The sequence below is a fragment of the Eutrema salsugineum genome, unplaced genomic scaffold (assembly GCF_000478725.1).
Source record: "Eutrema salsugineum unplaced genomic scaffold, Eutsalg1_0 scaffold_3, whole genome shotgun sequence".
Lineage (NCBI taxonomy): Eukaryota > Viridiplantae > Streptophyta > Magnoliopsida > Brassicales > Brassicaceae > Eutrema > Eutrema salsugineum.
This window is the reverse complement of record NW_006256756.1, coordinates 1,534,045-1,549,402: the sequence shown is the minus strand read 5'-3', so window position 1 is coordinate 1,549,402 and position 15,358 is coordinate 1,534,045. Positions and strand designations below refer to the sequence as shown.

The 15,358-nt window shown below is 31.5% G+C and overlaps 1 protein-coding gene across 1 annotated transcript; it reads right to left on the bottom strand.

The window, feature by feature from the left end:
* Positions 1 to 13,067: 13,067 nt before the first annotated feature.
* Positions 13,068 to 15,244, bottom strand: LOC18015260 (rho GTPase-activating protein 2). Its single transcript, XM_006396473.2, has 4 exons — positions 14,779 to 15,244; positions 14,434 to 14,554; positions 13,967 to 14,317; positions 13,068 to 13,869 (listed from the first exon to the last, which is right to left on the bottom strand). The coding sequence occupies exons 1-4, from the start codon at positions 15,135 to 15,137 to the stop codon at positions 13,420 to 13,422; spliced, it is 1,281 nt and encodes a 426-aa protein (XP_006396536.1). The 5' UTR covers positions 15,138 to 15,244; the 3' UTR covers positions 13,068 to 13,419.
* Between the last annotated feature and the right edge of the window lie 114 nt (positions 15,245 to 15,358).

The window sequence follows — 15,358 nt, the reverse complement described above, 5'->3', positions numbered from 1 at the left end:
TCAGCCTCTGTAGTCTTCATACCGAATCAAGAGGGTCGAGTCTAGTTTCCATAACACTTGATATCGTCCTATCTAGAGTTGTGAGCTGAAAGTTACGGCGATAAAAAGCAGTACATGTCTTGGAGCGGATAAAGGACCAAATCAACGTGCATCAAAGAAGCGGTGGAATTGCCGACGTCATCTGAACCCGAACCCTTCACCAATGTTGGAGCTGAAGGATCCATCTGGCTCATGGAGTTGACCGATCAAGGTTTGGACCAGTGAGCAAGGAGTTATGAAGGATTTGGTGCAAGCGGTCTACATTCATATCGAGAAGGAGTACCGACCAAAATCAGGTCGGTATTACCTTGGAACCTTGACGATTTTGGCTGGCTTTTGGAAGCCAAAATGCCGAAAAAATATCGACGTCCTGCACCGACTGAATCCTGCTCGATATTGATCCCCTGAAGCTATCCTTAACGCCGCACCGAGGTGAGTTCACCCGGTGTAGCGCCTCGGTGTAACCACTTTCAAATTGCCGAAGAAATATCGACCTCCTGCACCGACTGAAATCTGGTCGATACATTCTCGAACCAGGACGTTTTTATGGGCCTTTTTGAGACCAATACCTAGTTTGTTCTAGGTTGGCCCATCAAGAAACCCTACCTATATATATGTTTTACTCATTATCTAGCAGACTAAGTTTTGTTTTCTCTTGTTTCACTTTGCCTCTTTTGTGAAAACCCAGATTTTGTTAAGAGATATCTCAAGGATTTAATCAATCTTAATCTGTTTCTTATCATCTTTTCTTCTTATCTTTGCTTCTAATCATGTTTAACATCACCTCTTGCAAAAGATTAGGTGTGTTAAGCATGATTAGTGAGTAGTCATCTTTTAAGCTTCTAGGTGTGTAGATTAGGGTGCTTAGATGTTTGATTTATGATGTTTAGGTTTTAGATTCTCATTTCCTTTCCTTAGTTAGCTGTCCCTAATGCTTTATTTCCTTGAGAAAGTGAAATATGGGTTCATAGGCATTTCATGCACCAAAGGTGTTTGATGAAATGCCTGAATGAGCTAACTTAAGGGTTTATGTTTTGAATGCCATGGGAATGTTTGTTTGAAACGTAAATGACATATTAGAACTGTTTATTAATGCATATTGATAATCATTACCACTAATGAGAGTTAGGTTTGAATGCTGATTAGTATAGTGGTCATTGTCTTGGGAAAGAAATGATCTTGCTTTGAGTTCTAAGTTGATTGGAATTTGAGATCATGTGATGCTTGCTTTATCTTTCTGTATAAGATTCAGTCTTTCTTAGCTCTTATTTTGATGCACAAAGAGGCTGTCTGGTCATATTAGACTTGGAACCTTATGCTTGTTGATTGCTTATTCACTAATGGGAATTAGTCTTGATTAAGTAATTTGCAAAGGGATTTCTGTCATGGGAATGAATTAATCTATTTTGGAAGTCTAGACTAAAGAATTACAAGTGTTGTATTGTTTGCTTAGCATCATGAATTAAGTATTGAAAGCACCCTGATCAATGATCACATCTAGAGGTTTAGCTTTATCTTTATTTGAATTTGAGCCTTTGCTTTGTTGTCTTGCTTGTTTAGTTCTTAATTACTGCTTGTTTGTTCTTGCTTGTTTTATTATATGCTTTTAGATAATCTTGGTTACCAACTCATCTGTTTAGTTAGACTTGGATTAAGAATTGATCCTCATAGTCTTAGTGTCTAGAATCTCTCCATTTGGATTGATACCTCAAGTGCTACAATGACATGAGTAGTTGAGGAATTGATCAAGGATTGAAAAATTCCTGCTATCAAACATATGAAACACTTTGACAAACAACCAACAAGGATGGTGTTTTTGAAGTTACATAATTTTACAAATTTGATATTGAGTTTTATGTAAAAAAAAAAAAGTGACATGTTTGGAGTTTATAATCAGAGCTATCTTGTTTAATATTAGCATGCAATATTTGAATGTTCGAATCAAGATTTGATCTTCAATTGTTAATTTACAATTTGTGCTTTTCTTATGCTTTTGTTTTTAGACCCTTTTACAAACGAGACTTTCCAAAGCAAGAGCATCAACAATATCTTTTCACAGAGTAAATATTTTTTTAAAAAAAATGTATAATAATGTCTTATTTCAGCCGTTGTGAGAATAATTTATTAGTTTTAGTTGATCAGTTGGTGAAATTAGATTTTTATGAATTCAAAGCACTTTGTTCGTTTTACTATCATATGGCAAGATCAAATGCCTTCTACAAATAAAGCATAGTGTTATTCATTTTTCTGGTTTAGAATTAAGATTTGATTTTAATATTTCTTAACTTACTTGCAAATTTTTGTTTTTCTTATGTTTTTACTGTAAAAGGCAAAACTTTGTAAAGCGAACGCGTCAACAATACATGCTAATCCTGATCCAGTAAGTAGTTTTATTTTAAATGTTATTTTAAACACTGTCAGTCATATGGCAAGATCAAATGCCTTCAATAAATAAGACATAGTGTTATTCATTTTTCAGGTTTGGAGTTAAGATTTGATCTTAATCTTTTTTAACTTTCAAATTTTTGGTTTGGAGTCAAGAATCCTTCTTTTTCATTTCCACAGCAGACTCCTGGAACTTATGGTTACATGCCACCACCAATTCAGAACCAAGCTCCATTTTCCAATATGATTGCACAACCAAACTAAGGTAATAACAACAACGGTTTACAAGATACTTACATTATCTTTGGTGAAAATTTTTTTGAAAAATGTTCAATTAGCTTTATTTGCTAATAACTTAGGAGAATCACATTTTTTAGAAATATGTTACATTTATCATAAAGTTATTTACTTTCTTTTTGTATCTTTTCTACTTTGAAAATAGGAACCAAAATTTTAGTAACAAAGCTAGTGTTACCTATTTGTTACATATATATATATATATATGTGTGTGTGTGTGCATGTGTATAACACAATTTTTTTCATCCTTCCGCCGCTAGGGTTTTTGTTGTTTGCTGCACGATGAAGCCGCCTCGAAGAGATTTGCTTCAGGTGAGTTAATTTTGCTATTTTTTTTTTACGAGAAATCGCATTTATTGACTAAGTCAATATCGGATTCGTCTCAGATGGGAGTCAATCCAGAATTCAGTTACAAAAATCTTGAAAATTAGATCTGCCTTCTTGTCCTTTATATTAAAACTAGTTTATTTTTTATTAGATTTTTATGGAATATATGTTTTTGATATATTACAGAATTGAAAAGATGTGTTTATTATTTCTTTGTAGTACTAACGTAAAAAATCAATTTAATATGAGCATTTTTTCTTCATAAAATTTTCAGAAATCAAACGTTATGTGAAGGTGCCTATTTATTTTGATGTAAAATTTATGTTTAAATGCTTTATATTATTTAAGGGGACAATCATATAAATTTAGGTGGCTAGTTGTTTTTAATTATGAGGTATATAACATGAATCTGAAGCTTAATTAAAGATAGATCTTCAAGACATAGGGTTCATCGTCACTAAATAACTATAAATCTAAAATTTTAGATATTTGGTAATAAGTGGTTGAATCGCCCCATATATTCTATTCGCTTTGTGAGCCATAATAAAAATAAAATAATATATATATATATATATCATTCATGATCTGATAATACAGTTTGTATTTAAAACTAAACTTAAAAATGTGTAAATGTGATAACATATGAAACACTTTGACAAACAACCAACAAGGATGGTGTTTTTGAATTTACATAATTTTACAAATTTGATATTGAGTTTCATGTAAAAAAAAAAAAAGAGTTACATGTTTGGCGTTTATAATCAGAGCTATCTTGTTTAATATTAGCATGCAATATTTGAATGTTGGAATCAAGTTTGATCTTCAATTGTTAATTTACAAAATGTACTTTTCTTATGCTTTTGTTTTTAGGCCTTTTAACAAATGAGACTTTCCAAAGCAAGAGCGTCAACAATATTTTTTCACAGAGTAAGTACTTTTTAAAAAAAATGTATAATGGTTTCTTATTTCAACTGTGGTGAGAGTAATTTATTAGTTCTAGTTGATCAGTTGGTGAAATTAGATTTTTATGAATTCAAAGCACTTTGTTCGTTTCACTATCATATGGCAAGATCAAATGCCTTCAACAAATAAAGCATAGTGTTATTCATTTTTCTGGTTTAGAATTAAGATTTGATTTTAATATTTCTTAACTTACTTGCAAATTTTTGTTTTTCTTATGTTTTTATTGTAGAAGGCAAAACTTTGTAAAGCGAGCGCGTCAACAATACATATTGATCCTGATCCAGTAAGTATTTTTATTTTAAATGTTATTTTAAACACCGTCAGTCATATGGCAAGATCAAATGCATTCAACAAATAAGGCATAGTGTTATTCATTTTTCTGGTTTGGAGTCAAAATTTGATCTTAATCTTTCTTAACTTGCAAATTTCTGGTTTAGAGTCAAGAATTCTTCTTTTTATTTCCACAGCAGGCTCTTGGAACTTATGGTTACATGCCACCACCAATTCAGAACCAAGCTCCATTTTCCAATATGATTGCACAACTAAACCAAGGTAATAACAACAACAGTTTAAAGGATACTTACATTATCTTTGGTGAAAATTTTTTTGAAAAATGTTCAATTAGCTTTATTTGCTAATAACTTAGGAGAATCACATTTTTTAGAAATATGTTACATTTATCATAAAGTTATTTATTTTTCCTTTTGTATCTTTTCTACTTTGAAAATAGGAACCAAAATTTTAGTAACAAAGCTAGTGTTACCTATTTGTTACATATATATATATATATGTGTGTGCATGTGTATAAAAAAAAATTTTTCATCCTTCCGCCGCTAGGATTTTTGTTGTTTGCTGCACGATGAAGCCGCCTCGAAGAGATTTGCTTCAGGTGAGTTAATTTTGCTTCTTTTTGTTTTACGAGAAATCACATTTATTGACTAAGTCAATATCGGATTCGTCTCAGATGGGAGTCAATCCAGAATTCAGTTACAAAAATCTTGAAAATTAATTAGATCTGCCTTCTTGTCTTTTATATTAAAACTAGTTTATTTTATTAGATTTTATGGAATATATGTTTTTGATATATTACAGAATTTAAAAGATGTGTTTATTATTTCTTTGTAGTACTAACGTAAAAAATCAATTTAATATGAGCATTTTTTCTTCATAAAATTTTCAGAAATCAAACGTTATGTGAAGGTGCCTATTTATTTTGATGTAAAATTTATATTTAAATGCTTTATATTATTTAAGGGGACAATCATATAAATTTAGGTGGTTAGGTGTTTTTAATTATGAGGTATATAACATGAATCTGAAGCTTAATTAAAGATAGATCTTCAAGACGTAGGCGTTCATCGTCACTAAATAACTATAAATCTAAAATTTTAGATATTTGATAATAAGTGGTTGAATCGCCCCATATATTCTATTCGCTTTGTGAGCCATAATAAAAATAAAATAATATATATATATATATATATCATTCATGATCTGATAATGCAGTTTGTATTTAAAACTAAACTTAAAAATGTGTAAATGTGATAACATATGAAACACTTTGACAAACAACCAACAAGGATGGTGTTTTTGAATTTACATAATTTTACAAATTTGATATTGAGTTTCATGTAAAAAAAAAAAGAGTTACATGTTTGGCGTTTATAATCAGAGCTATCTTGTTTAATATTAGCATGCAATATTTGAATGTTGGAATCAAGATTTGATCTTCAATTGTTAATTTACAAAATTTGCTTTTCTTATGCTTTTGTTTTTAGGCCTTTTAACAAATGAGACTTTCCAAAGCAAGAGCGTCAACAATATTTTTTCACAGAGTAAGTACTTTTTAAAAAAATGTATAATGATTTCTTATTTCAACTGTGGTGAGAATAATTTATTAGTTCTAGTTGATCAGTTGGTGAAATTAGATTTTTATGAATTCAAAGCACTTTGTTCGTTTCACTATCATATGGCAAGATCAAATGCCTTCAACAAAGAAAGCATAGTGTTATTCATTTTTCTGGTTTAGAATTAAGATTTGATTTTAATATTTCTTAACTTACTTGCAAATTTTTGTTTTTCTTATGTTTTTATTGTAGAAGGCAAAACTTTGTAAAGCGAGCGCGTCAACAATACATGCTGATCCTGATCCAGTAAGTATTTTTATTTTAAATGTTATTTTAAACACCGTCAGTCATATGGCAAGATCAAATGCATTCAACAAATAAGGCATAGTGTTATTCATTTTTCTGGTTTGGACTCAAAATTTAATCTTAATCTTTCTTAACTTGCAAATTTCTGGTTTAGAGTCAAGAATTCTTCTTTTTTATTTCCACAGCAGGCTCCTGGAACTTATGGTTACATGCTACCACCAATTCAGAACCAAACTCCATTTCCCAATATGATTGCACAACCAAACCAAGGTAATAACAACAACGGTTTACAAGATACTTACATTATCTTTGGTGAACAATTTTTTAAAAAAGGTTCAATTAGCTTTATTTGCTAATAACTTAGGAGAATCACATTTTTTAGAAATAAGTTACATTTATCATAAAGTTATTTATTTTTCTTTTTGTATCTTTTCTACTTTGAAAATAGGAACCAAAATTTTAGTAACAAAACTAATGTTACCTATTTGTTACATATATATATATATATATATATATATGTATATATGAGTGTATGTGTATAACAAAAATTTTTTCATCCTTCCGCCGCTAGGGTTTTTGTTGTTTGGTACACGATGAAGCTGCCTCGAAGAGATTTGCTTCAGGTGAGTCAATTTTGCTATTTTTTTTACGAGAAATAGCATTTATTGACTAAGTAAATATCGGATTCGTCTCAAATGGGAGTCAGTCCAGAACTCAGTTACAAAAATCTTGAAAATTAGATCTGCCTTCTTGTCCTTTATATTAAAACTAGTTTATTTTATTAGATTTTTATGGAATATATGTTTTTGATATATTACAGAATTGAAAAGATGTGTTTATTATTTCTTTGTAGTACTAACGTAAAAAATCAATTTAATATGAGCATTTTTTCGTCATAAATTTTTCAGAAATCAACTTTATGTGAAGGTGCCTATTTATTTTGATATAAAATATATGTGTAAATGCTTTATATTATTTAAGGGGACAATCATATAAATTTAGGTGGTTAGGTGTTTTTAATTATGAGGTATATAACATGAATCTGAAGCTAAATTAAAGATAGATCTTCAAGACGTAAGCGTTCATCGTCACTAAATAACTATAAATCTAAAATTTTAGATAATTGGTAATAAGTGGTTAAAGCGCCCCATTTATTCTATTCGCTTTGTGAGCCATAATAAAAATAAAATAAAATAATATATATATATATATATCATTCATGATTTGATAATGCAGTTTGTATTTAAAACTAAACTTAAAAGTGTGTAAATGTGATAACATATGAAACACTTTGACACACAACCAACAAGGATGGTGTTTTTGAAGTTACATAATTTTACAAATTTGATATTGAGTTTCATGTAAAAAAAAAAAAAAAAAGAGTGACATGTTTGGAGTTTATAATCAGAGCTATCTTGTTTAATATTAGTATGCAATATTTGAATGTTTGAATCAAGATTTGATCTTCAATTGTTAATTTACAATTTGTGCTTTTCTTATGCTTTTGCTTTTAGACCCTTTTACAAACGAGACTTTCCAAAGCAAGAGCATCAACAATATCTTTTCACAGAGTAAATATTTTAAAAAAAAAATGTATAATAATGTCTTATTTCAGCCGTTGTGAGAATAAATTATTTGTTTTAATTTATCAGTTGGTGAAATTAGATTTTTATGAATTCAAAGCACTTTGTTCGTTTTACTATCATATGGCAAGATAAAATGCCTTCAACAAATAAAGCATAGTGTTATTCATTTTTCTGGTTTAGAATCAAGATTTGATTTTAATATTTCTTAACTTACTTGCAAATTTTTGTTTTTCTTATGTTTTGTTGTAGAAGGCAAAACTTTGTAAAGCGAGCGCGTCAACAATACATGCTGATCCTGATCCAGTAAGTATTTTTATTTTAAATGTTATTTTTAACACCGTCATTCATATGGCAAGATCAAATGCATTCAACAAATAAGGCATAGTGTTATTCATTTTTCTGGTTTGGAGTCAAAATTAGATCTTAATCTTTCTTAACTTGCAAATTTCTGGTTTAGAGTCAATAATTCTTCGTTTTATTTCCACAGCAGGCTCCTGGAACTTATGGTTACATGCTACCACCAATTCAGAACCAAGCTCCATTTCTCAATATGATTGCACAACCAAACCAAGGTAATAACAACAACGGTTTACTAGATACTTACATTATCTTTGGTGAACAATTTTTTTAAAAATATTCAATTAGCTTTATTTGCTAATAACTTAGGAGAATCACATTTTTTAGAAATATGTTACATTTATCACAAACTTATTTATTTTTCCTTTTGTATCTTTTCTACTTTGAAAATAGGAACCAAAATTTTAGTAACAAAGCTAATGTTACCTATTTATTACATATTTATATATATGTGTGTGTATGTGTATAATAACATTTTTTTCATCCTTCCGCTGCTAGGGTTTTTGTTGTTTGCTACACGATGAAGCCGCCTCGAAGAGATTTGCTTCAGGTGAGTCAATTTTGCTATTTTTTTTACGAGAAATCGCATTTATTGACTAAGTAAATATCGGATTCGTCTCAAATGGGAGTCAATCCAGAACTGAGTTACAAAAATCTTGAAAATTATATCCGCCTTCTTGTCCTTTATATTAAAACTAGTTTACTTTATTAGATTTCTTTGTAGTACTAACGTAAAAAATCAATTTAATATGAGCATTTTTTCTTCATAAATTTTTCAGAAATCAAACGTTATGTGAAGGTGCCTATTTATTTTAATGTAAACTATATATGTAAATGCTTTATATTATTTAAGGGGACAATCATATAAACTTAGGTGGTTAGGAGTTTTTAATTATGAGGTATATAACATGAATCTGAATCTTAATTAAAGATAGATCTTCAAGACGTATGCGTTCATCGTCACTAAATAACTATAAATCTAAAATTTTAGATAATTGGTAATAAATTTTTCAAGCGCCCCATATATTCTATTCGCTTTGTAAGCTATAGTAAAAATAAAATAAAATAATATGTATATATATATATATATATCATTCATGATTTGATAATGCAGTTTGTATTTAAAACTAAAACTTAAAAGTGTGTAAATGTGATAACATATGAAACACTTTGACAAACAACCAACAAGGATGGTGTTTTTGAAGTTACATAATTTTACAAATTTGATATTGAGTTTCATGTAAAAAAAAAAAGAGTTACATGTTTGGAGTTTATAATCAGAGTTATCTTGTTTAATATTAGCATGGAATATTTGAATATTGGAATCAAGATTTGATCTTCAATTGTTAATTTACAAAATGTGCTTTTCTTATGCTTTTGTTTTAGGCCCTTTTACAAACGAGACTTTCCAAAGCAAGAGCATCAGCAATATCTTTTCACAGAGTAAGTACTTTTAAAAAAAATGTATAATGATTTCTTATTTCAACTGTGGTGAGAATAATTTATTAGTTCTAGTTGATCAGTTGGTGAAATTAGATTTTTATGAATTCAAAGCACTTTGTTCGTTTCACTATCATATGGCAAGATCAAATGCCTTCAACAAATAAAGCATACTGTTATTCATTTTTCAGGTTTAGAATAAAGATTTGATTTTAATATTTCTTAACTTACTTGCAAATTTTTGTTTTTCTTATGTTTTTGTTGTAGAAGGCGAAACTTTGTAAGGCGAGCGCGTCAACAATACATGCTGATCCTGATCCAGTAATTATTTTTATTTTAAATGTTCTTTTAAACACTTTCAGTCATATGACAAGATCAAATGCCTTCAACAAATAAGGCATAGTGTTATTCATTTTTCTGGTTTGGAGTCAAGATTTGATCTTAATATTTCTTAACTTGCAAATTTCTGGTTTGGAGTCAAGAATCCTTCTTTTTCATTTCCACAGCAGGCTCCTGGAACGTATGGTTACATGCTACCACCAATGCAGAACCAAGCTCCATTTCCCAATATGATTGCACAACCAATCCAAGGTAATAACAACAACAGTTTACAAGATATTTACATTTTCTTTGGTGAACAATTTTTTTTTTAAATGTTCAATTAGCTTTATTTTCTAATAACTTAGGAGAATCACATTTTTTAGAAATATGTTACATTTATCATAAAGTTATTTATTTTTCCTTTTGTATCTTTTCTACTTTGAAAATAGGAACCAAAATTTTAGTAACAAAGCTAATATTACCTATTTGTTATATATATATATATATATATATATGTATGTGTATAACACAATTTTTTTCATCCTTCCGCCGCTAGGGTTTTTGTTGTTTGCTACACGATAAAGTCGCCTCGAAGAGATTTGCTTCAGGTGAGTCAATTTTGCTATTTTGTTTTTACGAGAAATCGCATTTATTGACTAAGTAAAGATTGGATTCGTCTCAAATGGGAGTCAATCCAGAACTGAGTTACAAAAAACTTCAAAATATAATTTATTAGAGTTTTATGGAATATATGTTTTGGATATAGTACAGAATTGAAAAGATGTGTTTATTATTTCTTTGTAGTACTAACGTTAAAAAAATCAATTTAAAATGAGCATTTTTTCTTCACAAAATATCAAACATTATGTGAAGGTGCCTATTTATTTTGATGTAAAATATATGTGTAAATGCTTTATATTATTTAAGTGGACAATCATATAAATTTAGGTGGTTAAGTGTTTTTAATTTTAGGTATATAACATGAATCTGAAGCTTAATTAAAGATAGATCTTTAAAACATAGGCGTTCATCGTCACTAAATAACTATAAATCTAAAATTTTAGATAATTGGTAATAAGTGGTTGAAGCCCCCATATATTCTACTCGCTTTGTGAGTCATAATAAAAATAAAATAAAATAATATGTATATATATATATATATATCATTCATGATTTGATCATGCAGTTTGTATTTAAAACTAAACTTAAAAGTGTGTAAATGTGATAACATATGAAACACTTTGAAAAACAACCAACAAGGATGGTGTTTTTGAATTTACATAATTTTACAAATTTGATATTGAGTTTCATGTAAAAAAAAAAAGAGTTACATGTTTGGAATTTATAATGAGAGCTATCTTGTTTAATATTAGCATACAATATTTGAATGTTGGAGTCAAGATTTGATATCAATTGTTAATTTACAAAATGTACTTTTCTTGTGCTTTTGTTTTTAGGCTCTTTTACAAACGAAACTTTCCAAAGTAAGAGCATCAACAATATCTTTTCACAGAGTATGTATTTTTTTAAAAAAAAATGTATAATGATTTTTTATTTCAGCTGTGGTAAGAATAATTTATTAGTTATAGTTGATGAGTTGGTGAAATTAGATTTTTATGAATTCAAAGTACTTTGTTCGTTTTACTATCATATGGCAAGATCAAATGCCTTCAACAAATAAAGCTCCATGTTATTCAATTTTCTGGTTTAGAATCAAGATTTGATTTTAATATTTCTTAACTTACTTGAATTTTTTTTTCTTATGTTTTTATTATAGAATGCCAAACTTTGTAAAGCGAGCGCGTCAACAATACATGCTGATTCTGATCCAGTAAGTATTTTTATTTTAAATGTTCTTTTAAACAGCATGAGTCATATGGCAAGATAAAATGCCTTCAACAAATAAAGCATAGTGTTATTCATTTTTCTGGTTTGGAGTCAAGATTTGATTTTAATATTTCTTAACTTGCAAATTTCTGGTTTGGAGTCAAAAATCTTTTTTTTTCATTTCCACAGCAGACTCCTGGAACTTATGATTACATTCTACCACCAATTCAGAACCAAGCTTCATTTCCTAATATGATTGCACAACCAAACCAAAGTAATAACAAACAACGGTTTGCAAGGAACCTCACCTGACTCTGTGCCACCTCGTCTGGGCCGTAGAAACTTTCCTTTGCCTCCAGCAAATTACATGGGCTCTGGTTATCCCCCTGTACGAGGTCTTCCTTATCCACTGGCTTATCCTAGAGGAATCATGAGTCCTCGTCCTCTAAGTAGCTCTCCTGGATGCATATCACCTGGCATTGCCAACAATGGTGGGTCAACACCTTTAGGAATCGGTTTGAGTTCCGTTGTTCAAACCGAAGGTTAGTGTCAAAAAAACCTTATTCTTTTTCTTCTCTCATTTCTTTAGACCTGAAAACGTTATTTTGGTTCTTTAGGTCCGGAAGGTGCGAATCTCTTTATCTATAACATACCTCGGGAATTTGGGGATCAAGAACTCGCTTCTGCATTTCAACCTTTCGGTATTGTTCTGAGCGCAAAGGTTTTCGTAGAAAAAGCCACTGGTGTAAGCAAATGTTTCGGTAAGCTCTCTTTTTGTTTGGTTTTTGATACTCAAGATTAGACATTGTAAAATAAAGAATGAATGCATTTTTTTAATTTTTATGTTGTTGTTGGTTCCAGATTTTGTTAGTTATGACTCACAAGCAGCCGCTCAGAACGCTATTAACATGATGAACGGTCGCCATTTAGGCGGTAAGAAATTGAAAGTCCAGCTTAAGAGAGACAACCACAATGCCCAACAGAGTAGTTAAATCTCCCTAAAAAACCTTCTTTCTCTCTTCAACTACAAAAGTTCTATGACTGGAAAAAGAAAAAAAAAGTGGGGCTGAAGGGTCGACCCGGTTCAAGATTCGGACCGACCTTGAATGGATGGCATCTCTGTGTATAAATCCAAATCTCATTGTGGGTCAAAATACCAAAAAGCTGTAACTTCTTCCTCTGCAAATGAATCATCTTTTTTCTTTCTTTTTTCATTTTTTATTTCTGCAAATAACAATTTGTAATTTATGCTGCATCACTGAAACTCATGTAGACAATTTATGATTTATTAACACTAAATTCATTGAAACTTTCTCTTCTTTCAAATTTTTTGTTGATGATCTGATGTTGTCTTTAGAAGAAGGATTCAGTGTTTCAAATTAAAGAAAAATATCAGATTATCTTTGCTACAAAAACCAAACAGCACAAACACAGACACACAAACACAAACATGGAGAGGGACTACAACAACAGTCAACAGACAGGTTCAGCCCTTGTTGAACCCCCTAATCAGACTCAGCGACAACAACCCCTAAAAGACCCTAACAAATTGGACAATAATCTCTGTATTGATTTACAGACACAACCCACTTTTCTTCCTCCTTGTTTGTTCTCTGCAGCAGATTAAGCAGAAACAAGGAAAGCTACAACAAACAGATTGTGATTGTTACCGGATACCGTGGAAACTGCAGATCAGACTTGAATTAGACGCTCTAAATTTCATCTTAGTCGCTTGTGCTTGGGCGGCCTAGAGTGTTGTTTTTGTTGTCTGTGAATGATACTAGTGGAGAGCATTTAGCGCTCCAGTCTTCAGGGATGCTGGTGTTTGAAACCCTAGCATTGTTGTTCAGCCGACTCAAGAAGCAGTTCTCTATCGAGCTTAATGACCCAATATCGCTTTCATCTTCTTGGGCAGAGCGGCGACTGATATGTTCTTGTTTTTGTTCTTCTTCTCCTCCGGATTCTGAATCTGTGCCTTGTGATTCACAGCTGACTTCCATGTCTTGTGCGTTGTCAGAGTCAGAGTCAGTTTGTGAATTTGATGAGTGTGATGGTGAGTATCCTTCTGATCCGGTTGCTGTTTCTTCTCGTTCAGCTAGTGTTCTCGTGATGAGAGTCTTGAGCAAGTTCATCACTTGAACAGCATGCATAAGAGCCGTTAATGGATCTGTCATCTAGAGTTATGAAAACAAGAATCAGTAACTACAGTGAATCTACAACCACTAGGCGAAGATATCAAGAAATAGCAAGGTTTGTGTTTGTTTTTTTCACCTGGGTCATATTAGGAGCAAAAACCATGGCTATATTCCTTGCATTCATCTTGTTGGACTCTTCTTCTTCAACAACATCAGCCATAAGATCAACAGCCCAATTGAGCAAAGCAGACTCAGTTGGCTTGAGCTGCTTGATGAGTTCAACAGATTCTTCCTCGGTGTTGCAGTTGAGAACTTCCTCAGGAGAAAGACCGTCGAGCACTCCACAAGGTAACTCTCTAAACCAAGCTTTTATAAGACCAGCCAAGCAATGTACATCGATGTTCTCAGGAACTATACCTCTGTTTAGTTGGTCTCTCACATGTTCCTCTTGACTGTTCTCAGGGTTTATCCTGAAAATTCCTTCAGCCTATTCATCCAAGACAAAAAAATCAGATAAAAAAAAAAGGCATAATTATCCAATCAATCAAAACTGAAGTCAAAATTCTCAAAAAAAAATCTTGATTTCATTTCCATTTTCCATACCTTGAGACCTTCTTGAGAGTATAGCCTTTCCTGCATCAGTAGTAAAATAGTCGGGACACTGTTTCCTTTCTCGTCATAAGAGCATTGCATTGATTCCGCCGAGACACCAAACACGCTCACACTGCATTTAATCAAAGAAGATCTCGAGCTTTTAGAACTTTGAAACCATCGAATTATAGATTTTTTATGATAATAAGATCCAATTAAGAAGCATTTATTAAGCTAAAAACTAACTGCAGATCCAGTTTCAAACTCTTAAGCTTTTAAAGCAAAGCAATAATGAAATTGAGAGATGGAGATCTTTGATAACCCTAGAGATTTTAGAAGTATCAATCCAACAGTTACCTAGCACTGGGGACTCGACATGGGATCTCGACCTGAAGCTCGTGAGGGAGACCGAGAAAGCCATGGAATCGATCGAATGTGACATGAGTGATGTGTCGAACGTTTGTTGGCCATCCGATCTCCATGTGATGAACGGCGGAGGAAATCCCTCCTCCTCCTCCGACTACTCCGCCGTCGTCTTGCCGGTTATCCACGCGGCAAGATACCACCGATTTGCGCAGCGCCGTCAAGAGAAACTCGACAAGAGACAGTTGCTGATTCTGCTCCTCCTCTTCCTCTTCCTCCACCGCCGATTTTCCCCTCCCTCCTTTTCCTCCGCCACAACCAACGCCTTTAGTCACCATCACAAGCCCCGTCATTGCTAAGCTTACCCACAGGAGAAGAGACAAATTTCGTGAAGATTTCGCAGCCACTCACTCTCTGGACTTTGCGCTTCTTCTTCTTCTTCTCTCTCTTTGGAAGAGGATGAGTGATTTTGATTTTGAAGTTCTCGAAAAGGTTTTTTCTTTTATCTTTATTTATTTATTTTGTTTTGATTTAATATTTAATAATATTTTTTTGGTTTTTGAATTTGTCTTTT

Excerpts from the sequence above, each read along its gene's own strand:
- LOC18015260 (XM_006396473.2), bottom strand. The coding sequence starts at position 15,137 with ATGACGGGGCTTGTGATGGTGACTAAAGGCGTTGGTTGTGGCGGAGGA. Across the intron at positions 14,318-14,433 it reads ACTCTCAAGAAGGTCTCAAG|GCTGAAGGAATTTTCAGGAT; the intron begins GTATGGAAAATG and ends TTGGATGAATAG. Across the intron at positions 13,870-13,966 it reads TTGCTCCTAATATGACCCAG|ATGACAGATCCATTAACGGC; the intron begins GTGAAAAAAACA and ends TCATAACTCTAG.